Raw genomic sequence first — 24,763 nt, forward strand, 5'->3', positions numbered from 1 at the left:
TGGTGGGCGGAGGAGTTAAGAAGCAGCTATAGGAGCTGTATTCATTGTCTGCCTTTCAGGATTTGGGTTCCTCTATGAGACAAGCCTCAGGGGACACCTAGGAGGGATCCCCTATTAGACAAGCCTCAGGGGACACCTAGAAGGGATTCCCCTATTAGACAAGCCTCAGGGGACACCTAGGAGGGATCCCCTATTAGACAAGCCTCAGGGGACACCTAGGAGGGATCCCCTATTAGACAAGCCTCAAGGGACACCTAGGAGGGATTCCCTATCAGACAAGCCTCAGGGGACACCTAGGAGGGATCCCCTATCAGACAAGCCTCAGGGGACACCTAGGAGGGATCCCCTATTAGACAAGCCTCAGGGGACACCTAGGAGGGATCCCCTATTAGACAAGCCTCAGGGGACACCTAGGAGGGATCCCCTATTAGACAAGCCTCAGGGGATACCTAGGAGGGATCCCCTATGAGACAAGCCTCAGGGGACACCTAGGAGGGATCCCCTATTAGACAAGCCTCAGGGGACACCTATGAGGGATCCCCTATTAGACAAGCCTCAGGGGACACCTAGGAGGGATCCCCTATTAGACAAGCCTCAGGGGACACCTAGGAGGGATCCCCTATTAGACAAGCCTCAGGGGACACCTAGGAGGGATCCCCTATTAGACAAGCCTCAGGGGATACCTAGGAGGGATCCCCTATTAGACAAGCCTCAGGGGACACCTAGGAGGGATCCCCTATTAGACAAGCCTCAAGGGACACCTAGGAGGGATTCCCTATCAGACAAGCCTCAGGGGACACCTAGGAGGGATCCCCTATTAGACAAGCCTCAGGGGACACCTAGGAGGGATCCTCTATGAGACAAGCCTCAGGGGACACCTAGGAGGGATCCTCTATTAGACAAGCCTCAGGGGACACCTAGGAGGGATCCCCTATTAGACAAGCCTCAGGGGACACCTAGGAGGGATCCCCTATTAGACAAGCCTCAGGGGACACCTAGGAGGGATCCCCTATTAGACAAGCCTCAGGGGACACCTAGGAGGGATCCCCTATTAGACAAGCCTCAGAGGACACCTAGGAGGGATCCCCTATTAGACAAACCTCAGGGGACACCTAGGAGGGATCCCCTACTAGACAAGCCTCAAGGGACACCTAGGAGGGATCCCCTATTAGACAAGCCTCAGGGGACACCTAGGAGGGATCCCCTATTAGACAAGCCTCAGGGGATACCTAGGAGGGATTCCCTATTAGACAAGCCTCAGGGGACACCTAGGAGGGATCCCCTATTAGACAAGCCTCAGGGGACACCTAGGAGGGATCCCCTATTAGACAAGCCTCAGGGGACACCTAGGAGGGATTCCCTATTAGACAAACCTCAGGGGACACCTATGAGGGATCCCCTATTAGACAAGCCTCAGGGGACACCTAGGAGGGATCCCCTATTAGACAAGCCTCAGGGCACACTTAGGAGGGATCCCCTATTAGACAAGCCTCAGGGGACACCTGAGATTGTGTAGCCTGTAGGCAATTTTATGAGAGACAATGTTGATTAGGTTAATTGAGATTGGAAAACCCACCCTAGCAATGGGAGGCACTATTCCCTAGGCTTGGGTCCTGGACTAGAAAAAGGAGCGAGCTAGCTGAGCTCATTGAGTTTGCGATGGGACCAGCTCTTGGTGCTTCCACTGCATTGACTTCCTCAACATGGTGGGCCACACCCTTAAACTGTAAGTGGAAAAAAAAAAACAAACCTCTCCTGTCTTGAGCTGCTTTTTTCAGGTTTGTTTGTAGGTTTATTTTCTAGACAGTGGTTTTTTATGTAGCTCTGGCTGCTCTTTAACTCACTCTGTAGACCAGGTTGGTCTTGAACTGGCAGAGATCCACCTGCCTCTGCCTCCCGAGTGGTGGGATTAAAAGTGTGTGCCACCGCTGCCCTGCTATTGCTGGGACTTTGGTTCTGGCTCCAGAATCACTTGCCTATGAAGTCCCTCCCAGGCATGCAACTTTTCCTTTGAACCTCTGGTTTCTTTTAAAATTACCTGTGAAATGGGAAACATGACTTAAGGCTGTTGTCTTATGTGCATTTTTAGTATTAAGTTATCCTTATTATTGCCTTGATATCTGTGGTGCCTCCAATCCAGGATGCCCCATGGATTGCAAAAACCTGTGGATGTTCAAGCCATTCCGTAAAACACTATAGTTTAGCATGCATATGGTCTCATAGATTTTAGATGATCTCTAAATCTAAGTACTTCTAATACTTAATATAAGCAAAATGGCACACAAACTATGATTTAGCAAGAATTTGTGCGGGAAAGGTCTGCACTTCATTTCCTTCCTGTTTATTTTCGACCTGTTGTTGGCCGGCTCCATGCGTGTGGAAGCCACATCTATAGAGAGCACACGGTAAGATTCATACAGTACTCAGGGTGACTCCAGTATGTGATTTATTTTTACTTCTTTTTCCTCGTGACTCACTTTTATCTAGAGATTAAAATAAATATGAGAGTGTTTGAAGAGGCAGGCGGAAGAGTTCCTGGATGCAAGAAATGATCAGACACAGATTGCTGAGGAAACTAAAGCTGTCTCACACCATACGCCATGTTGGAAGAAACTTTCAAGTAATTTCCTATCTAGACCCCAGCTCTTGTAGGAAATATGAGTTGTTGTTGGTTACTTATTTTGAGATAAGGTCTCACTATGTAGCTAGTTGGGGCTATGTAGACCAAGCTAGGCTCAAACTCATAGAGATCAACTTACCTCTGCCTCCCAGGCACTGGGGTTAAAGGTGAGTGCCTTGCCTGGCATATTTTATTCTTCTAATTCATTAGCTATTTTTTGGTAGTTCTGGGCCTTGAGCCCAGGGCCTTGTATAGTCTAGGCAAGAGCTCTAAAGACTTTAACATTTAATCCTTAACATTTCCCATATGACTTGATGTCTAGCTCTTCCTCAAGCTTCCCCAGAGCTGGAAAGTCTCTGATGTTCCTGCAGTTCCCAGTGGGGCAGCTCCCCAAGAAAAGAGGTTGAGACCAGACAGAGTTTCTCCAATTTATGCCCTAATCCCGGTAGTGTCTTATTTCACAGAGTAAACTGAAATAGCTTTTCTTCCTCCTCTCCTCTCCTCTCCTCGCCTCCCCTCCTCTCTCCTCTCCTCTCCTCTCCTCCCCTCCCCTCCCCCCTCTCCTCTTCCTATATCCCCCTCCCCCTATTTCCCTTCCTGACTCTCCCCTCCTCTCTCTTCTTCTCCTCTCCTCTCCTCTCCCCTCCCCTCCCTTCCCCATCCTTCCTTTCCTTTTTTTGCTTCTTCACAGCTCTACAGACCAAACCTATGGCTCATTCATGCAAGGCACGTGACGCTCAGACATACTTTCTTTACTTAGAAAAAAAAAAACATTCTTGGAGACCAGATCTTGTTAAATTGCCTGGACTGGATATGAATGCATTCCATAGCCCAGGCAAGCCTTGACCCTTCTCAGCCTCCCAAGTAGCTAGGATTTCGGGCCTGTGCTACCAGGCCTAGTTGAAATTCCTTTTATTTATGGCCACATGGTAAATTTTTTGAAGCCATTTCTAGGTCTCTTCCTTTGGCTAAGCAGCCCAAGGGTTTTCCCAATGTTCTTCACTCGGACCCTCTTAGTGTTGTCTACGAGGTTGAGGAGAGGAGTTCTTTTCTCCAGATGAGGAATTATCATGAAAACAGACAGGAACGTAACACCTGCTGAGGAGGTCAAAGTTACAGGTGTTTCTGAGGCTCCAAAGTACAATCAACAACCAAGCCAAGGAATGATGTATGGAACAGCAGAGGGTTGTTGATTGTGTTCCCTACCATGAAACAGGAAGAATTCAGTCTTCTTACTTTTCCTGCCCCCCTCTTTTTACTTCTTAGCTTTTATTATATGATTGTATTCACGTGATCACGGTTTACATTAGCTTTTGTTATATGAGTGTGTTGATATTGTCACAGTTTGCATTCTGACTTTTTATTAAAATTTATCAGATGGTTTATCTTTAGGGTCATTCTAAAAATTTAAAATCAGAATAGCATTTAAAGATTACATGATACAATGCTTTTTATTTATTTATTTTATTGTGGCTCTAATCTTAGCCATGCTAGAACCCGTGTTATCCTGCTGAAAAGGGTCCAGCAGGAACTGTCTGTGGTCCTCCAAGCACAGGCTGACCAGCCCAGGGCAGTTTTTTGCAGCTCTATAATGCAGCCCAGGAACACAGTGGCTTCTGGGGCTGAGAAATCCACCCTCAGCCAGTGCTGAGCTTGCTAATAATTGGCTAATAATAATAATTTGCTAAGACTTCCAAACTTCAGCTACCGTTGCCCCTTTCAGTATACACAAAGTCATTGGGACAGCTTGGATTTGAGAAAGGTCAACTCACCTGCAGGAAAACATGGTTCTGTAGCTTCTGCCTCACTGAGCATCTGTTAGAGTAAACAAAACAATTCTCCTGGACTACACTTATATACCGCGGAGGGGTATGCTTGGATTTGAAGACGTTTGCAGAAGTTGATGGCATGTGGCAACATGCTCTTCTGTCTCATGAGAGATCAGAGACAGGAGGAGCTAGCCTGGTCTACATTGTAAGTTCTAGATAAGCTAGACCTACAAAGAAGGCTTCTGTCTCAACAAGACAAAAACAAGAAAAACAAAGACACAAGAGTAAGCCCTTCTTACAGAGATTTGTTGAAACTAGGATTGTCAGTGTGCACCCTCGTGCCTGGCTTCCTAGAGATTTTAAGGTGATTTCTTCATGTTCAAGATATTTAATTTTAATTTGTATTTAAATAAAAGAAGTAATACTGCTTTCAAAAATATCTGGTTAGTACTGTGTCAGCAAACAGTTCTATTCACTGTTCTGTAAAGTGTGGTGTCACTCGATGATACGCAACTGTCATATAATTGGATAATTTTGAATATTTGTCATTTCCATACTTCATAACTTAGCTTATACTTATGTTTTGGGGAATAGAATTGTAGTCTTAAAAGATGTTTGCACATTACATTTTGTTATGTATTATATGAGAAATTTATGCCCAAGTTGTCCCTGTTTACACAAGTGTGCCTGTGTGGCAGGAATTGCAGGATTTATTTATTAATCTTAACTGCAGTGGACAGAATTAAACAATTGACTTTTTAAATTTATATAATTAGTTTAGAATTGGGGAATTAAGGTTCAGTCAGAAGTTCCCACTCAAACTAATTGTATTTCCAAAAAATAATTTGATCTCAGGCATTATAGAAATCCATATTGTAGTTAGCAAGTTCATGAATCAGTTGTGCCTGTATGTCATGTGTGAATGTGTATGTGCGTACCAGGTTTTTTCTTTTGAACCACCAATCAACTCCCAAATCATGATACGGAGACTTACTAGTTATGAATGCTTGGCCGTAGTTTATGCTTGTTTCTTGCTAGCTTTTTTTCTTTAACTTAAATAAATCTGTTTCTCTTTATCTTTCTTTAGTCTCGGACTCTTTACCTTTTTTTCTTTAGGCCCTACTCTGTGTCTTTAGGTCCTACTCTGTGCCTGCTGGCTGGCAGCCGCCTGTCTGGCCCAGGCAGCTCCCTTTTTTCTCCCTCAATCTTTTTCATCCTTCCTTTCTAGATTCCTCCTCTTATCTATTTTCTCTGCCCACCACCTGGTTCAGCTTTTTAATTAGGCCAATCAGGTGCCTTAGGCAGGCAAGGTGAACCAGCAACACATCTTTTCATCATTAACAAAAGCAGCAGAATGAAATGTAACACATCTTTATACAGTTAAAGTGATATTCCATAGCATAAACTAATGGAACACATCTTTATACAGTTAAAGTGATATTCCATAGCATAAACTAATGGAACACATCTTTATACAGTTAAAGTAAAAATCTGTAGCATAAACTAATATAACACATCTTTATAAAGTTAAAGTGATATTCCATAGCATAAACTAATGTAACACATCTTTTCCTAGTTAAAATAATATTCCACAACATATGTGTTTGTGTGTGTATATGTCTTGCATGAATGTGTATGTGTTTGTGTGTGTATATGTCTTGAATGAATATATATGTATTTGTGTGTGCATGTATATCATGCATAATTGTATATGTGTTTGTGTGCCTGTAGAGGCTGGTGGTTGATGGAGACTCTCCCTCCTCAGCTCCGTACCTTATTTTTGAGACAGGACCTCTCTGTGAACCTGACTAGGTCACACTGACTGCCCTACCAACTCTGGCGATCTATTTTTTTTTCCCCATCCAGTAGACCTCTTGGCTTTTTCATGTGGGGTCTGGGAATTCAAACTCAATGTTCTTATGCTTTTGAGACTGGCGTATTACCCGCTGAGCCCTCTCTACACAAGCTATTGAAAGACTTTTTTTCCCCCTTCAGATAGATTTTTGCCTTTCGTTGAACACTTTCTGTTATTTGTACATGATTTTGTTAAATGTAATGGTGAAGTCATTATTATTCATTTGCTGACTTTAGCCTACTGAGCTTAGAGATTTTATTATTACTATAATTATATTATTATTATTGTTATTACTGTCTTGATATTTTTTGAGATAGGATTCCTGCATGTAGTCCTGGAACTTGCTATTGTAGGCCAGGCTGGCCTTGAACTTACGGAGATCCACACGCTTCTGCTTCCCAAATGCTGGGATTAAAAGCATGTAGTACCACACTCAGTAAGATCTGTTAATTATTACAAAATGGTTTAAGCAGTGCCTTCCGCCTAGGGCCTGCCCTTATTTGCAGATGTACCCTCAGTGGAGGTCACTTCTGAGCTTTCTGGGAAAGAAGTTGTTTTTTTTCTTCTCCCATGTCAGTGTGGTCTGACAGCTGCCACCAGGTCATGCCTAGCCATGCTCATGTCACCGCATGTCTCAGGCTTCAGGGCATCCTTGAGGTAGCCATGCAATCAGACCCCAGGCCGGCGACTTGCTCCTGGGGACGGGGAAGGTAATTGCATTTGCAGTCCCGAGGACATCTATTTCCAGTAGAATAGTGTGGCTGAATCCCAGAGTGATTAATTAGAGCGCTGGGGAGCGGCTGTCCCCAAGGTCTGCTGCTGGCTCCCGCTCCTTTATTTCATAGAGAAACAGCTTAGAGTGCACTGGGACGGATATTTCCAGAAAAAAACCACAACCAAACTACTCTTGTGATTTTAATTAAACATCATGACAGGTGCTTGGGTTTACAAACAGGCAGTGCTTTGTTTTAGGGCAGTGATTCTCAACCTTACTGATGCTGGAACCCTGTAGTTTAGTTTCTCCTGTTGTGGGGACCCCCCCAACCGTAAAATTATTTTGTTGTTACTTCGTAACTGTAATTTTGCTACTGTTGTGAATTGTAGCTCAAATATCTAATACACAGGATATCAGATAAGTAACCACTAAAGATGTCGGGTGACCCATAGGTTGAGAACCACTGTTTTAGGGTATTACTAAGTTGGTAGTAGAAGTAGGTTAGAAACATTTTTAAAAGCTGAAATTTTTTCCAAGCTGAAATATTTTTTATTAACTTTGGTGCTCTTTTAGTGTTAGATGATATTTGATTAATCTACTTCAGACTGTAAGTCCACCATACTCTAGCATCTGAGGTCCTAAGAGGGTGTCAGAGCCCCTGGAACTGGAGTTCTAGATGGTTCCGAGACACTGCGTGGGTGCTGGGAATCAAACTGGGGTCTCTTGGAAGGGCAGCTAGTGTTTTTAACCACTGGGCTATCTCAGCAGCCCAAACAACTTTATTTAATAACTTCATGAAGACATGGAGAGACCTCAGAACTAGAAATGTAATGCACACCTAACCCTAAGTCCTTGGAGCCACAGGTACGGAGGTAAACGAAGACCTCATCAAATGCAGATATACCTTTACTGTTTGCATTCTGTAATCTTTCAGGACTTGCTCAGCGCCTTGGATGCCAAAACAGCCCTAGAGAGGGAAGCTAAGCTCTTCCAAGAAAGGCTGCTTGCTGCGCAGCGAGCCTGGGAGGCGTCAAAGCAAGAGCTGAACCAGCTGAGGAAAAACTGCCAGCAGCTGGACCTGAGTTTGAAGGCCAGCAGGGATGCAGCCGCAGGCTCGCAAAGCCAGATCTCCTCCTTCAGGGAGAAGCTCGCAAAGGTCCTTGGCAGCCGGTTGGATATGGCTGGGTCCGCAGAGGATTCCATATTGGAGAGGACTCGAGAGCTGTGCATCCAGGAAGAGAGCAAGAAAAGGGTGAGTAGGCCATGGCCCCTTACAACTTCCTCAGCAGTGACTCAGCACACAGCAGCCATGTCTTGGAATTAGTTAATATACAATGGAGCGTGTTTGCATCACTTTTAGGTGTACATGGGATGACCCGAGTCACTGATGGAGTTGGAGCTGTCCATGAGGAGCCCTGTTTCTCCTGCGTTTAGTCATGGGGCGTGAGCTCTGGCAAGACCCTGAGATCATGGTTTCTGAGATTTTCAATGACTTTTTCTGTTTCTTTTTTTCTTCCTTCTCCATTCCCTGCCTCCATGTGCCTCTGTGTGGTATGTATGTGCCTGTCTGTGTGTGGTCTGTATGTACCTAGTTGCATGTGTCTGTGTGTGGTGCGTGTGTATCTGTTTGCTTGTGTCTGTGTGTTGGCTGAGACTGCTTGTTCGTTTCTACTGCTCAGATCCAAATAATCACACAGAAATTATATTAATTATTACACGGTTTGGCCAAGATTCAGCTATGTTTCTAGCCAACTCTTATATCTTGAATTAACCCATTTCTATTAATCTATGTATCAGCACAAAGCTGTGGCTTATTGGTAAAGATCCAGCATCTGTCTCCTTCGGCAGCTACATGCTCTCTCCCTGACTCAGCCTATTCTCTCTATTTATCTCTATTCAGATTTCCTCCCTGACTTTACTCTGCTAAAAAAGTTGAAACAGCTTTATTCACTAACCAATGGTAATGAAAAATATTCATAGCATACAGAGGGGGATCCCACATCACCTCCCTTTTTCTGTCTAAATAAAAGGAAGTTTTTAACTTTAACATAGTAAAATTACATATAGCAACAGGTTCAAGCAAGAATTACAGTTACAATATTTAGTCTATTTGTATATGGCAAAACTAAAGAAAATATACTATCATCTATTTTACTTTTGTGAGTCTAAAGTTTCATCTTTAAATAAAATTTAAATTTAAATAAATTTATCTTTTATTATAACCAAGGAAAACTATAGCTATCTGTCTTCAACTCTTCAAAGACCCCAGAAGGATATAATATTAACTAAGCAAACAGGAAGTGCATTGTAAGCAACTTCTAAAACTGTAGAAATGACAGAGACATCTTTCTTGCTGCCTGGAAAAGTCACCCGAAGTTCTTCTATATCACTGGGGCATCCATCTTCAGCCTGCAGGCCCATAGTATCCAGCAGATTTTTCCATGAAGAAGGAAATTTGAAGATCTGTTCTGTCTTGTAATGGCAAAGTTCATCAGTTCCTTTCTTCTGTGTCCTACAGAATGTCTGGCAGACCCTTTCATGAAGCAGGAACCCTGAAAGACTGTCTCACCTTTAGGCAAGTTCAGCAGTCATTTTCCTGTGGGTCCTGCCTGCAGTTCACACACCATGTCATTAAGCAGTCCAGGCAAGAGCAGTTTCTTGCCGAGATGACTAGCAAGCTTCATAAGGAGCCTCTTTGATGCCCATCATCCTCTTGAAGTAATCGGTGCTGCCAGAAGCAGACATATCTCATCATTGAGATAAGCCCAAGTTCTTAAAACCTTTTAAATGCCGTAATCTGTAGGTCTTTGGAATGCTATCTAACTGAAATATATCTCTGTACATCTAGAAAACCTAACTACTATGATTAAAAGTTTGATTATTATAGATAACTATCTATATTTCTTAATTATTTTAAATTAAGATGACTATCTGTATTTCTTAATTATATTAAATTTTTAATTTTTAATTTAAATTTTTAAATGAACTCTAGAAACATAATACCTTAAACAAGAGTAGAAATATACATATACGTGGTGTAGCAAATCAACCTTAAATTTGTATCAGTAGTTCAAAATCCGTACCAATGCAAGGTATTTATTTCTATATCATCTCCCACCACCTTAGAAAGTTTATGTATGAATTTGTACATAGGTTTCTCCAAATTACTTCCTGTTTGTTGGGTGAGATATTTTTAGGGGTTCATGAAGACCTTTCAGGGGCTCTTGTTCCATCAAACCACATCAGTCTGGAAGGAATCCATAGGTTCTCATCTTCCGTGGAAACAGAAGCAGAACCTCTTTTTCAAAGCAACATATCTTTAGACCCAAATGTTTAAGTCAAGATACCTTTATATTGGCTTAGCTTAGCCACCTGTACAATGATTTTTTTCTCTGTAGTTAGCTCATTCACAGTCAAAAAATTCAAAGAAAATACAATAATATACATAATCCAGACTCTCTGTGTATATTCCATCTTGAATTGGCTAATTTTTCTTTACTCCTTTAATCTATGACTGTCTGTACTCTTTTATATTACTTTTACTCTTTTTAAAGGCTTTGTTTTATTTTTAAAAACCACTTATTTCTTTTTCTAACTGCCTATACTCTTCTCTCTCTCTCTCTCTCTCTCTCTCTCTCTCTCTCTCTCTCACAAGCCTATGTATATTTATCCAACACTGTGACCCATCCAGTGGTCTTTTTCTTTTAAATCTGAATCTGTCTTTATTGCCTATCTGTAATCATTTTCTGACTAGGAACACTTCTTAAAATGCTAAGCAGCATTGCTAGGACTAAGGCTGCATTGCCTTTTGGCCCTGCCCAGTTCAACATGGCAGAGGGACATTCAGTACCAGCTCTGTAAGCCATGCTCACTGCCCCAGCTCCAGGGACACAGCGGGTCTATGTCACCATTAAGCAATTTGTAATGCACTGCTCACGGACCCCATTTAAGTGCAGGACCTTCTGAAAAAAACAGAGTTTGTTCTGCCAGCATGAACCAGGAAGCCAGATCTTAAAGATACCATGCAATTTTTCTGCTGCTAACACTGAGTCAGGAAGACTTCTCTTAAAGAAGTCGTGCCTCTACTTGCCATGAGCAAACAAGTCTATCTGAAAAAAATGAGACTACCAAGAAGCTGTGCTTAACTCTGTTCTTTTATATCTAGAATTCCTTCCCAAGCTCTCTCAGTTTTTATGTGGATGTATTTACCCCACATTGGCGCCATTTGTTGGTGGAGACTGTTCATTCATTTCCCAACTTCTCAGACCCAAATTATCACACAGAAACTATATTAATTACAACAGTGTTTGGTCAATGATTCAGTTATATTTTTAGCTAGCTCTTACATCTTGAATTAACCCATTTCTATTAATCTATGTATTGATACAAGATTGTGGCTTACTGGTAAGGATTTGGCATCTGTCTCCTTCGGCAGCTACATGGCATCTCCCTGACTCTGCCTACTCTCTCTATAAATCTCTGTTTGGATTTCCCTCCTCCCTAAGCCACTGACTGTTATTCATTAACCAATGGTAATAAAACATATTCATAGCATACAGAGGGGAATCCCGTATCATCTGTGTGTGGTATGTATGTCCTATTTGCATGTGTCTGTGTGTGGTGTGTATATACTATTTACATGTGTCTGTGTGTGGTGTATATATGTTTGCATGTGACTATGTGCAGTGTGTTTGTATTTGATTGCTTGTTTCTGGGACTGTGCAGGTGCATGGGCTGTGGAGGTTGGAGGTACATATCAGGAGTCTTCCTTTGGGACAGGCTCTCTAGTAAACCCCAGAGTTTAGTGGTATGGTCAGCCTCAGTAGATAGCTTGCCCTAGAAAGTCCTGTCTCTGCCTTTCAAAGCTAGAATTACAGGTGAGTCACCAGACCCACAGTCATTGACATTTACTCTTGGTTCTGGAGTCTCGTGTTTGGCCCTCTTGCTTACACAGTGAGCATCTTAACCATGGGATTATCTCCCCAGCCCCAGTGGTTTATTTATTTATTTATTTTACAGTACTGAAGATGGAACCCAGACTCTCATACTTGGAAGGCAACTCTATCAGTGAACTGCCATCCCGGCTTTTTAGATTCTACTCTCTCATCTTATTAGCAGCTAGCACAAAGTTCACAGTCCCTGTTCAAAACTGTAAAGCTCTTTGAGCTCATCAAGTCTTGTTTTTGGGGAGTGAGTGGTGTTTTTGAGGTACAGTTTCATTATATAACTCAGTTGGCTTCCAACCCACAGGTACCCCTCACCCCCTACTTCCTTTATAAGGCCACCTAAGGGCTAGAATTGAAGGCCTGTTCCACCGCACTTGCCAGTGTGTTTTCAAATTTAGGGTATTCATGGGTTTATAAACTAAATATATAACAAAGCCATATATCAACCGTGCACAGTTCTCCACAACAGGTCTAGACTGTACCCCATTGCCAGCCACACTCATTGTGAGCTGCTCCAGAGAGGGTGAATGGAAATTAAATGGCTTAAGTCATTGAGGGTTTTCTGTCCTGTGGGGTCAGGTCAGGCCAAGTCTTGCGAGGAAATGAGTTACCAGTATTTGCCTCATAGGATTATTGTTTATTAGTGGCAGTCAATGGAACAGTTGTTATATGTTCATTAACATGCTGTCTGGAAAAATCAAAACAACAAACGTTAACTGTTACTGCTGTGTCTCCTCCCCTCCATCCTTCGTTCTGTCTTCTGCACCCTGTGCTGAGGCCCAGGAGAGCCATTGAGGAGACCTAGTCAGTAACTAGCCAAGGGGTCATTCAGGTTTCAGTAGATCCGTGCTTCATTTCGTCATCATCCACACTGTCAGCGATTGTCATCTACAAAGTCCTGCTTATTGGTGACTTCAGCACAGACTTGTGGGGATTGTCAACCCCAAAGGACAGTCTGTGCTCTGGTTCATGAGGCTTGAAGGGAAATGGCATCACGCTCGTTCAAGCCTCCCACTATAGCTAGTTCTTAAACTCACTTCAAAGGAGACACGCATGCTTTTCCATCGTCTTTCCGTGTTGCTCACCCACAGATCGGCACTGTGTCTTTTGTGTTTCCCCATCTCCTCTCCTCCTTCTGCTGTCCTGTACCTATGGCTTTATCATCCACTGCTTTATATTTGACCCTACTCCTCCTTTGTAAGATTCTGCATCTAGGGGAGTTCATGCTATATTATTCTTTCCATGTCCAACTTATTTCACTTCGCAGTGTCCCCTTGGTCCATCCATGTTGTAGTAAAAAAGGTAATAGAGGAGATGATATGTGCACTAATCTGTTCCAAGATACTTACTAAATATGGATTTTGGAATGTTTTTATAGACCTTAAATATACACAATAAATTTTATTTTTATTTTTTTAAAATTTTTGAGTGAATGTGGAGTGTGAATGTGTGTGTGTGTGTGTGTGTGTGTCTGTGTCTGTGTCTGTGTCTGTGTTTATATGTGGAGGCTAGAAGTCGACCTTAGGTCGATATTGCTCCTCAGGTATCAGTTTTTTTTCTCTTGAAACAGAGTTTTCACTGGCCTGAAAACCACTAGTAGGTTCTATTGCCTGACCAGGAGCCTCGGAGATCTGCTTGTCTTCACCTTACCAGGCCCTGTTATGTAGGTTCTGCTGACTGAATTCAGGTCCTGGTCCTTTCCATGCAAGTGGTTTACTGGCTAAGCCCTCTTGCCAGCCCAACAAATGACTTTTGCTTTTTAAAAAGTTAGTTTAGGAATGCACTTGTCAATTTAAAAATAAATAAATAAATAGATAAATAAATAAATAAATAAATAAATAATCATCAATCTAAAATCCGTGCATGCTCTATGCTCTACAAGTAATTCTCATGGCCTTCTTAGACCAGTGCACAGCTTTTTTATAGTTGAACTGCACCCTGTAGCGTATACATATTGCTGAGGGTAAGAGCACCTTTTCCTGTGACTCAGTTTATAAACTGGAAGTCAACTGAGGCACAAAATCATTTCTAGAACTGGGAGGAACTTCAGGAAGATGTCTTGAGCGGTAATACATATGCATTGGTAGCTAATGTTCTCCCCACACATTTTATTGCTTTTCATTGTGTTTGTCTCAGCTTCCCCTTCCTATTTTAATTCCGGCGTGTGAAACATGGCATGCAGTTGCCAGCGTGATGTGTATGTTTATTTTCTGAAGCAAAGTGGTGTAAGTTGGTTAAGCTGGCTCTGCTTCCCCCACTCCCCATACAAATGAGAATGATTCAGTCTTTTTAGTGTCTTTCTCGACCTCCCCTACCCTGTAATTTTTCTCAATAGCTGCGCTTCCCATTTCAAAGCCCCAAATCAAGCACGTGGCTGGTATCTTGCGTGACTCATCTTCAAGTAAAATCGGGAGAAAATGGATTTTGCACATTGTCTTAGAAATGTTTTCGAAGAATGGACGCTTTACAAATCGACGACTCTGTGTGTGGAGGGCTGCTTCTCGCTGTCAGCTGCCATGGCCACAGGCAGCCAGCTGTTGAGCCCCCCACGTGAAGACCCTGCAGGCTCGGCCCGGCACACTGCCCACTTCGCGTGCATTCTTACATTGCTTTTCTTGTTTACTCCGTGGTTATCCATTCTCCCTCTTCTAGAATTGAATTCTCAGTGGAACTGAGGTCACCGCCCCCACTTATTCACTAAGTCATTTCTGCTTCTCCCTTGAATGTCTGCTTCTGGCAAAATTTAATTTTCTCTTTAAAAAGCTATACCATATCTTAGAGCAGGGATTCTTAACTGTGGAACTGTTGATATTTAGACTGCAGAGTCTTTTTTTGTGAGGGTCTTATGAAGCCAAACTATTCTTGAACTCATGATCTTTTGGTCTCTGCTTCCTGGGTGTGCATCCTCACACCCAGCTCTGTATAGGATAATGTATATGTATATGCATTTGTGTATATTTATGTGTGTATGTACATTCTGTGTATTTGTGTTTGTATATATAGGTGTATGTGTATATATATGCATGTGTATATATATGTGTGTATGTGTATATATATGTGTGAGTGTATATTTGTGTTTATGTGTGTGTGTGTGTGGCAGGCGGTGGTAGTGTCCTGTGTATTGTAGGGTGTTATCAGTGTCCTAGCCTTCGCCTGTTATATCCCAGGGCAACCCTCAGTCCCAATTTGAGACAACCATTGTGTCTCCAAACATAATCAAATGTTTCCCTGACAAGGACAAAGTCATCCCTGTTTGAAACCTTCTGCCTCAGAGGAAGGCCCTACTGCTGAGTCCCCAGGAATCCAAAAAAACCTTTGGAATGTTGTTTAGCCTAGAACTTCGGGAAATATAATAGATGATGAAGAGCAAAGAGTCCTTGCATGATGGCTCAAACATGCAACATTTTTGGATTTCACATTTTGTGGCAAAGTTTTCCACAGTTTGGGGTATTTCCTAATTTACTAATCTGGATGAGAATTGATTATGTGTAGAGATGATGTGACCTGATCAATTTCTCCTCATTTCCTGAATTACATACAGAGTCACACAAGCTCATCCACCTTGGAGTAGATATTCCTTCTGCTGGCTTTGCTTCCTGCCTCAACTGAAAGTCTCACAGTCTGGAGGCTCTCCAGGTGCTGTGGACATAGCTTAGTGCTCCTGAAGACCTGACGGAAGTTCCACAGCCCTAGTCCTCCAAATCTCACAGCCCCCCCCCACCCCCTGTAATTTTCCTGCTGCTCACTGGAGCAGACATTTCCCAAGATGCACTGGCAGACTTCCCCTGCCCTGCCACTGTCAAAAATGACTCCGCATGGTCACGCCTGGGTGTGATGGAGTCTGAACAGCCAGAGATGTAGCATCTCCATCCTCCCAAGTTGTAATTGGTTCCTAGCTCTGCATTAACAAAGCGCCACTGCTAACTGGGTGGCATTAGCACAGCTTCCTAACACAGTTCTGGTAGTTAGAATTCTGCCGTCAAGGTATAGTTAGGACTGGTTCCTCTTTTCGTACATCTCACCTGGCTTCTGATGGTTCAAGGCCCTCTCTGGCTGGTGCTTGGGTTTGCCCCACATTTTCTGCAGTATTTTCCTCTTATACACATCTGATTTTGCATCCAAGTTTCTTTTATAAACTTTTATAAAGACACTGGACAAACTAACCAGATCTCACCCCAACAACCCAATGCTAACACTATCTGCAAAGAGCTTATTTCTAAATAAGCCCCATTCTGAGGGCCTTAAAACATCAAGCTTACCTATTCTGCAGACACCAAGTTAAACCATAACAAAGAGGGAGGGGGCAGTGTTAGACAGTGGACATTGTTGGCCCCATGCACTGACATGGAGGAAGGAGATGTGGCTGATGTTAAGCCTTGGTATTAAGCTGCCTGATAACTGACTTTATATTCTTCCAAAATGAAAGATATTATTTGAATAAGAGAAAAAAGTTGTTTATGTCCCAGACCTTAGGTGCCCCAAGAGGCTTTTTCTGGTCACAGAGCTCTGGTGTTGTTTGGTAGAATCTCAGAGCAAAAGGCCTCTCTGGGTAGATCAACAAATCTCCTCGGGAGGTGAGCTAGCTCTAAGCGCATTATGGCTTTACTTATTAAGTCTCTCTTGTTTCTTTTTGGAGGATAGCCTGCTGAAGTACCTCTTTAATTAACCAAGTTTAGTCACGTGATTTTTGTGATGCTCCCATCCCATAGCCCCTACATCCTCAGCAGAGAAACCGTCAGTACATTCAGACAACACTAAGGAAGAATGGAAGAAAGAAAAGTCTGTTGGTTCTTTAAACTTCTTGGTGTAAAAAGCAGCAGGCTTAATGTTTGGGTGGGAACACCCAGGGACTGGTATCCGGTGTTCTCAAGAATGGAGTCAGATGGTGCTGTTAGCCTATGTGAGTAAGTTTATGTAAATTTAGTTCTGAAGGCATCAACAATACAACAACAACAACAACAACAACAACAACACCTGTGTGCCCTGACAGCTAGCGAGCTTCTGAGGCTCAGCTTTGTGATGGGGTAGACTAGGAAGGACCACAGCTCTTTGTAATGGGGTAGACTGGGAAGGACCACAGCTCTTTGTAATGGGGTAGACTGGAAAGGACCATAGCTCTTTGCTCCTCTCTGAACCCCAGACTCTATGTAACACTGGTACACTGTTAACTGGTAACAAGCCATCCACTTGTTAGGCGTCTGCAAAGTGGCCTGCGGGCTTCCAAGGCCCTTTGTATCATCCTTGGGTCTACACAGGTGGTGTACAGGCAGGGTTCTCTTGGCTTTGACTCAAATACTTTTGACCCTCATTTGTGCCCTAGATTTCTAGTTGACAAAAGACTAGAGCTAAAAAAAAATAGTTTGGGTAATATAACATATGATGGTGTCTTTTCTTCTTTTATTGTTTTGAGACAGGATCTCATGTAGCTCAGGTTGGCCTTGGACTTGCTTTGTAGACAAGGATGACCAACTTCAACCTCCCCCCCGACCCAGTGCTAGGATTATAGGCAGGGCCACCACATCTGGCCAGCAGAGGGAAATTTCTGAAGGTTTAAAAACTCTTGAAGGAAAGAATATCAGGTTGGTTGAACTCATACATTAGAGGGGGACTAACGATGGCACATAGTGACGGACACAGGGTAGTGAACTCCTAGCACGCCTACTGACGATAGTTCTGAGAGCTGACAAGATGAACTGAGGCTTCTCAGAATCTTCTGCTCTGTAATAATATTAAATATTTCCCTGGTGGGGGGAGATAATCCCTCAAATATGGTTCTGAGTGCCTTACCATCCGATACTGATGTGTAAAATACACTCTGAAGTGTAGGATGAATTGTATTGTAGGCATGGTACTCTGAGGGTCATACACGCATAGAATGAGATTTTAGTTTGTCCGTCTAGCTTCCTCCAGATGTCTCTCACTTCAGTCCACTCTAGGACATGGAGTTGACTAGCGTCTGTCATCCATTGAGCTGGATCCACTACCTGTTTGCTGTCTGGTATCAGCAAATCAAAGACAGCTTCAGCCATCAGAAGAAACATCTTCTTTTCTTGTATAGGAATGCTTGGGCTGGGAGTGGGGACATGGAAGCATGGTCTCATGTATACCAGGCTGGCCCGGAACTCCTGGCAATCTTGCTTCCATCTTCCAGCGCTGAGAACTTCTTTGTTTTTAATGGTGAATTGTTTCAGAGATTGAACCCAGTCTCATAAAGGCTAGGTGCATACTGCAGAGCTCTGCGATGGCTTCTTTTCAAAATCTTTACAAAATTTATCTATTTTATTATTTAAATGTATGAGTGTTTTGCTGCATGTATGCATATGTACCTTGGTGGTCAGAAGAGGTCATTGTATACCCTGGGAGTGCTGTTACAGGCAATAGTGAGCCACCATGTTGCTTCTGGGAATTGAACCCTGGTCCTCTACAAGAGCAGCAAGTGTTCTTAATGACTGAGCCATTGGTCAAGTTCCTCATGATGAATTCTTAATGCAGATTTTGAAATGCTAGTAATTTTGAATTACAGAGAATAACAGAAAATGATGCTTGGACTCTTCCTAGGTAAAAACAAGGACAGAAAGTTGTACACATGGCACAACCTGGACTATATCCTAACAACACAAAACAAATACATTATTTAAAATAAATAAACAAATATCTGGATAAGTAATTGTTTGGAGGATTATGGGAGATTTTTTCCAGTTTATATTTTTGGCTCTTCATGACTATTCTGCAGTATACATAGAGGTATATATTGTATTGTATTATTTTACTTAGGGATGGATGGAAAGTCAAGTAAATGTGGACTTTTTTTTTCTAATTTATGCTTATTGGTTCTTCACTGAGGGCAAGCCAGATCATATATCTTAGGTATTATACCTATATCTTAGGTATAATAGTGTTTCCAAAAAAATGATGGCAGCTTCAGTGTCCTGCATTAAGCATGTTTATATAAACGACTAAGAAGAAAGCAAAACCTGAGTTCTGTTCTTGGTTTAAACTTTAAAAATGTTATGACAATGGAGGTGACCAGTACTGTGGACCAGCACTGTAGTTCTATGAAATCATCTATTACTCTTTGCCCTTCCACCTCCCCAAACAAAACATATTTATTCACCAGTGTTTTAGCCCAATTTTATTTATTTATTTTTATTTTTTACAGGTATTCTTTATCCTTTATTCTTTTTTAATTAATTAATTTAAAATTTCCACCTCCTCCCATCCTCCCATTTCCCTCCCATTCCCCCCACTTCCCCTCCCCCTCGCTCTCCAGTCCTAAGAGAAGTCAGGGTGCCCTACCTTGTGGGAAGTCCAAAGCCCCCACCCCCATCCTAGGAAGGTGTGCATCCAAACAGACTAGGCTCCCAAAAAGCCAGTACATGCAGTAGAATCAAAATCAAATCATTGGCTTCTCAGTCCGCCCTCATTGTCAGCCACATTCAGAGAGTCCTGTTTGATCACATGCTTGTTCAGACCCAGTTCAGCTGGCCTTGATGAGCTCCCACTAGATCAGTTCAACAGTCTCTGTGGGTGGACGCATCCCTCGCGGTCCTGCCTTCCTTTCTTATATTCTCCCTCCTTCTGCTCTTCATCTGGGCTTTGGGAGCTTGAAATTACTTTTTATCTGAGTCTTTTTCCTTCTATCTTAGCTTCGAAATCTCTAAATTAATAGCAAATTTTGAGGTGAGCAAGTGTTATCTGTAAATATGTGTTAACTAAACTTGTTGAAGGAATTAGAGGGAAATGAAAAACATCCACCATTATCGGTTTGATAAATGCAAGTTCATTTCAAACAGAGGAAAGCAGCTATAATGACCTACTTTAAGTTGAACTTTTACAAGGAATTTGCAAGTGGGTGTCACAGTGGTTATGCTTCTCGGGTGGAGTGGCGGATCTGAACACTTGGTTGCATCTAAACAAGGCTTAGCCTTCTTCTCTGTCTTTGTTTCCAGATGGTCTCCCAGCTTGAAGCCCAGATATCAGAGCTTGTTGCACAGTTGGAAAACGAAGCTGAGCTTCACCGGAAAGCCCTACAGAGGGCCCAGGAGTCAGAAAGCAAGGTGGAGGAGCTTCAGGGTCAGCTGAGTCACCTGGAGGGAGAGCTGCTTTCTGGAGACGTCTTGAGAGACAACTTGAATCTTGAGAAACAAAAAGTAATAATGGGGATGGTACATCCGTGGTGTGGGCATCTGCTGTGGGCTAACCCTGTACCTGAGAACATTCTGAACATTGCAATGTTTAGACTGATCATGCCTTGAGTTACAAGCAAATTTCCAAGGAATAGCAAGCCTCTTCCTATTGTTTAGGGTTCCCTTGATAGTCAATTCTGTTAAAGTCAGTATGCATGTATGGTATGACCACTCTTTATGAGGTTGGGAGGTTTGGGGTAGCTGAAGGATGGGTGATTTATAGTTTCTATTATTAAAGGCTTAGCACTTAATAGAGAAGGTGGGCATTAAGATGCCTGGCTGTACCCTAGACTATATACATTATAGTTGTCACAGTGTATTAATAAAGTATTGTAGGTATTTCTGGGCAGTGAGGAGATTTTTACAAGAGAGGAGAAAGTTCAACTGATCTCTGAAGGTTAAGTAGGATGATCGTGGGGGAGGGACAGATGCTGTAGACAGAAACAGTTTAAACAAAGGCATGAAGTCTTGTAAATGCTATACTCAGAGAATGCAGAGTGGGTGACAGTATATGGTGGAATGCGGCATTCTTAGTGGGGCCACGACAAAGAAGGGAATGGGAAATGAAGATCTTTTAGACCTAAAGTTCCTTTCCCTTTATAGAATATAAAGCATAATTAATGACCATGAAGATCAGACCTACACGTGTTTTTGTCAGTGGTGGACTGCATGTATGAGAGTGTTCCTATATGATCATGTCTGGGCTGTTTTGTAGTGGTAAAGCTGTGCTTACCACGCACAAAACCCTGGGTCTCATACTCAACAGCTCAGAAGTTCAAAATGATAAACTCATCGGTGGTGATGTGCCTGTTTGTGATGTCCCCACGATAATCTGATGCTGCAGAACCTGGATCTTCCGTTAAGCAGCATGTGCCTGGTGGAGCTGAGATCTCACAAGGGAACCACTCAGAAGGGAGGGAACCAGTAGGGTAGCGGGAGACAAGTTGGCACAAGAGAATAGTCCACCCCAGGGACCTGGGCATGGGGAGGACAGCGTGACTTGGAGGCTTTGTGGGTAATAGTGTGGATGCGAGACCTTGTGAACTACAAGGGTTCATGAGAGAGAGAGGGCAAGAACAGAAAAGGAGGCACATAGGATCAAGACTACAGGGACAAAATTTGTCATGAGAGATAGTCTTTGGCTGAGAAAAGTATATTCTGGAAACTCGCTCTTTATCATTTTTCTGAACTTAAAAGAAATTGAGGATATGCCATGGCTACATTAGGGGTCAGATATGTAGTGATACCTAAGAGGTGTCTGTGGAAGCCAGCACACACGAGATGGGTGGATTAGAGACTGGTCCACCTGGTGCTCTGATGGAGATGGATGTGGGATGTGTCAGGAACTTGGAGGCAGGAATGGCAGCTTGTTTCTTATTTCCATATATGGGGACATGATCCTCCTTTTCTTTTTCTTCTTCCTCTTCTTCCTCTTCTTTCCCTTCTCATTCCTCCTCTTCTTCTTCTGGCAAGGATTGGGTCTCACTCTAAAGCTCTTTCCAAACAAGTGTTATCGTTAGTCTTCATTAAAATTCTGCCAAAATAGTTCTCAATTATGAAAGCAGATTGCATAAGCTAATTATGTCCACAGTGAGTTTTCCACAGATTCAAGTAGTAAAATGGCCATGTAAAACAGAGTTAAGTTGCATAGAGGTTAAGTGCTAGATATAATCTAGATAGTACAATATAGAATAGAATACCTGGTCTCTAACTCACGCTGACCATAAAATACACAGAATCCCCTTTTTTCCCTATAAAGCTGAAGACTTTTAAGCCAACTGTGCATGCCTGCATTACTAGGGTGCACAGGACCATGAGACTGAGATAGCCTAGGCTACATAGTAAGCTCAAAACCAGCCTGGGCTACATGGTGATAGCCTACCTCAAAACCAAAGGGGAAAAAAACCCCAAAAGATAGGTAAAAGGAATAAAACCAACTTGCCATCATTAACCACAATCTTAAAAAAAGAAAGATTTATTTTAGTTTAATTATGTGTATCAGTGTGGGTCTGAGTGTAGGTTTGTGCACGTGAGTGTAGGTGCCCAAGGAGGCCAGAAGAGGGCATTAGATCTCCTGAGCTGGAGTTAGAAGCAATGGTCACTTGAAGGGCACTGGGAAACATACTTGGATCCCCTTCAAGGACAGTGCATGATATCAACTGCCGAGCTGTTCCCCCAGCTCCTTAACTGTAACTATACAGAGCAGCTGAAGTCATTGAGAGAGGCACTTCCTCTGCTGGGCCTTGGTTGGGTCCCATTTGAATCCCTTCTTGCCTGTTGTAGAACCTGGCGTGCAGACTAATTGGGCCACACATTTTTTTTTTAAATTTTAGATTCTAAGCCTCTTTGGATATGTAACTGTTAAAGATCTTTTCCTGTTCTGTAGCCTGCCGATTTGTTCAAATGCCTTGTCCTTTGTCATCCAGGAACTTTTGAGTTTCATGAGATCCCGTTTATTAATTGTTCTTAGTGCCTGTGCTGTTGGTGTTTTGCCCAGAAAGTCTTTTCCTGTGCTAAGGAGTTCATTATAGTTCCTCACTTTCTTTTCAATCAGATTCAATGCTTCTGGCATTATGCTGTGGTCTTTTGATAATTTGGAGTTGAGTTTTATGCAGGGTGATAAGTGTCGACCTGCATTCTTCTACATGCAACTATCAGTTTGATCAACATTATTTGCTTTAGATGCTGTCTTTTATCCAGTGTGTATTTCTGAAGTCTTTGTCAAAATTTAGGTATTCATAGGTCTGTGGTCTTATTTCTGGGTCTTCAACTCAATTCAATTGATCAACATATCTATTTTTATGCCAATACCATGTGGTTTTTATGCCTACAGCTCAGTAGTACTACTTGAGACCAGGGATGGTGACAAGTTCAACAGTTCTTTTGTCATTCAGTATTGTTTTAGCTATCCTGGTTTCTTTGTATTTCCATATCAAAAACCGTCCTTTCAATTTCTGCGAGGAATTGTGTTAGAATTCCCATGGGGATTGCATTGAATCTGTAGATTACTTCCGGTCGGATGGTCATTTTCATATATTAATCCTACCAATCTATGCGGGTAAGTCTGCTTCCTCCACTTAAAATACAAGCAATAGCAGCTAGATCACGTTCAAGCACATAGCAGAGATGAAAAAAAATCCCAAAGGGGAAGCACCAGAGCAGGAGGAACTGGCGGCATGAGAACTCGGAAATGAAGCTGTCTGTGGGGTCAAAGCGTGGTGAATGACGCTACATTGATAGTTACTGTAGATTATAACGACGATAATTAACTTGTATTTATCTGTATGCTACTTAACAAAATGGGAAAATATACGTTTGCAGATAATTTCATCCTGATGAGTATAATATAGATAGTTCAGACCTTAAGCTGATCCACTTGGATGGTTGGAAATGATACTCTTTTCAGCATCTAATTACCTGGAAGTGCCAGATGCTGAGAAGTTACTGCCGTGAGAGGGCATTATCGGAGACAGAAGCCCAGTCCCGCAGTTAGCACAGAGCAAGTTCACGGATGGATTGATCCACTCACCTAGCACACACTTAGCATTCTGTCCGAATACACTCAGAGAAACAATAACAGCCAAATGAAGGAAGACCTTTAAGCATTGTGCAAGTTTAGTTGGTTAAGCTATGAACCGTGTGGGCTGGAGAGACTCTGGGGTGAAGAGCTCTCGCTGCTCTTGTAAGGCCCCAGGCAGCAGCCACCCACGTGGTGACTCACAGATAACTGTCTGTAGCTCCAGTCTAGTGCATCCGATGCACTCTGTTCGCCGCCTAAGGCACTGCCTGCGTGTGGTGAACATACATGCATACATGAGGGCAAAAACACATAAAAATACGTTAAATATTGTAAAGAATGCAAACTATGGCATCTTTCATACAGTTATGCTTTGGAGTGTTCTTTACCTAATCATGTTATATTAAACACTTGAAAGACATTTTCTAAAGCTCCCGCCCCATGTGTGTGCATGCACGTGTGCATGAGTGCGTGTGTATGTGTGTGTGTGTGTGTGAGTGTGTATGAGTATGTGAGTGTGTGGGTATGAGTGTGTGAATGAGTATATGAGTGTGTAAGCATGTGTATGAGTGTGTAAGTGTGTGTATGAGTGAGTGTGTGTATGAGTGTTGTGTATGTGTAGGCCAAAGGTTGAAAACACATGTCTTCCTCAGTTGCACTTCACCTTATTTAGCGAGCTACAGTCTCTCACTGAACCTGAAGCTTACTAATTTGGCTACACCGGCTGGCCAGTGAACCCCAAGGCCTCCTCTTGTCTCTGCCTACTTCATGCTGGTTTTACAGGCATATTTGGGCCTGACTTTTTAAAAAAATATATGTTTTGCAGTTCAAACTCCTGTTGCCATGGTTGTACTGCAAGCCCTTTACCAACAGAGGCATCTTTCCAGCCCATTAAAGCTTTCTAACTAACCCCCCCCCCCAGCAATTGTTCAATTTTAGTGTATATGTGGAGAACTTGGTTTTGGTGTGGTCGCTGAGTGCTGGGACAGCTTGGGGGGGGCCAAGGTTGCAGGGGCTTTTTGTCAAGACACACAGTAAGAAATCAGGGTGGAATTAGGAACATAGCCCACTTGTTGTATGGCAGGACTTAGAAGTGTGTTTGATATTAAGCTGACATCAAGGTTCCTAGCCAGGACAGTGCAGAGAGTTTGCACA

The 24,763-nt window shown here is 42.6% G+C and overlaps 1 protein-coding gene across 2 annotated transcripts in view; it reads left to right on the forward strand.

The window, feature by feature from the left end:
* Window positions 1–24,763, forward strand: part of Ccdc170 (coiled-coil domain containing 170) — an 82,377-nt gene that overhangs the window by 39,387 nt on the left and 18,227 nt on the right. For both annotated transcript variants that reach the window (XM_085688076.2, XM_085688081.2), the window contains exons 6-7: window positions 7,894–8,211; window positions 19,855–20,055. In XM_085688076.2, coding sequence (XP_085544202.2) covers window positions 7,894–8,211; window positions 19,855–20,055 — 519 coding nt within the window. The remainder of the gene's footprint in view (window positions 1–7,893; window positions 8,212–19,854; window positions 20,056–24,763) is intronic.

This window comes from Myodes glareolus, chromosome 1 (assembly GCF_982192425.1).
Source record: "Myodes glareolus chromosome 1, mMyoGla1.1, whole genome shotgun sequence".
NCBI lineage: Eukaryota > Metazoa > Chordata > Mammalia > Rodentia > Cricetidae > Myodes > Myodes glareolus.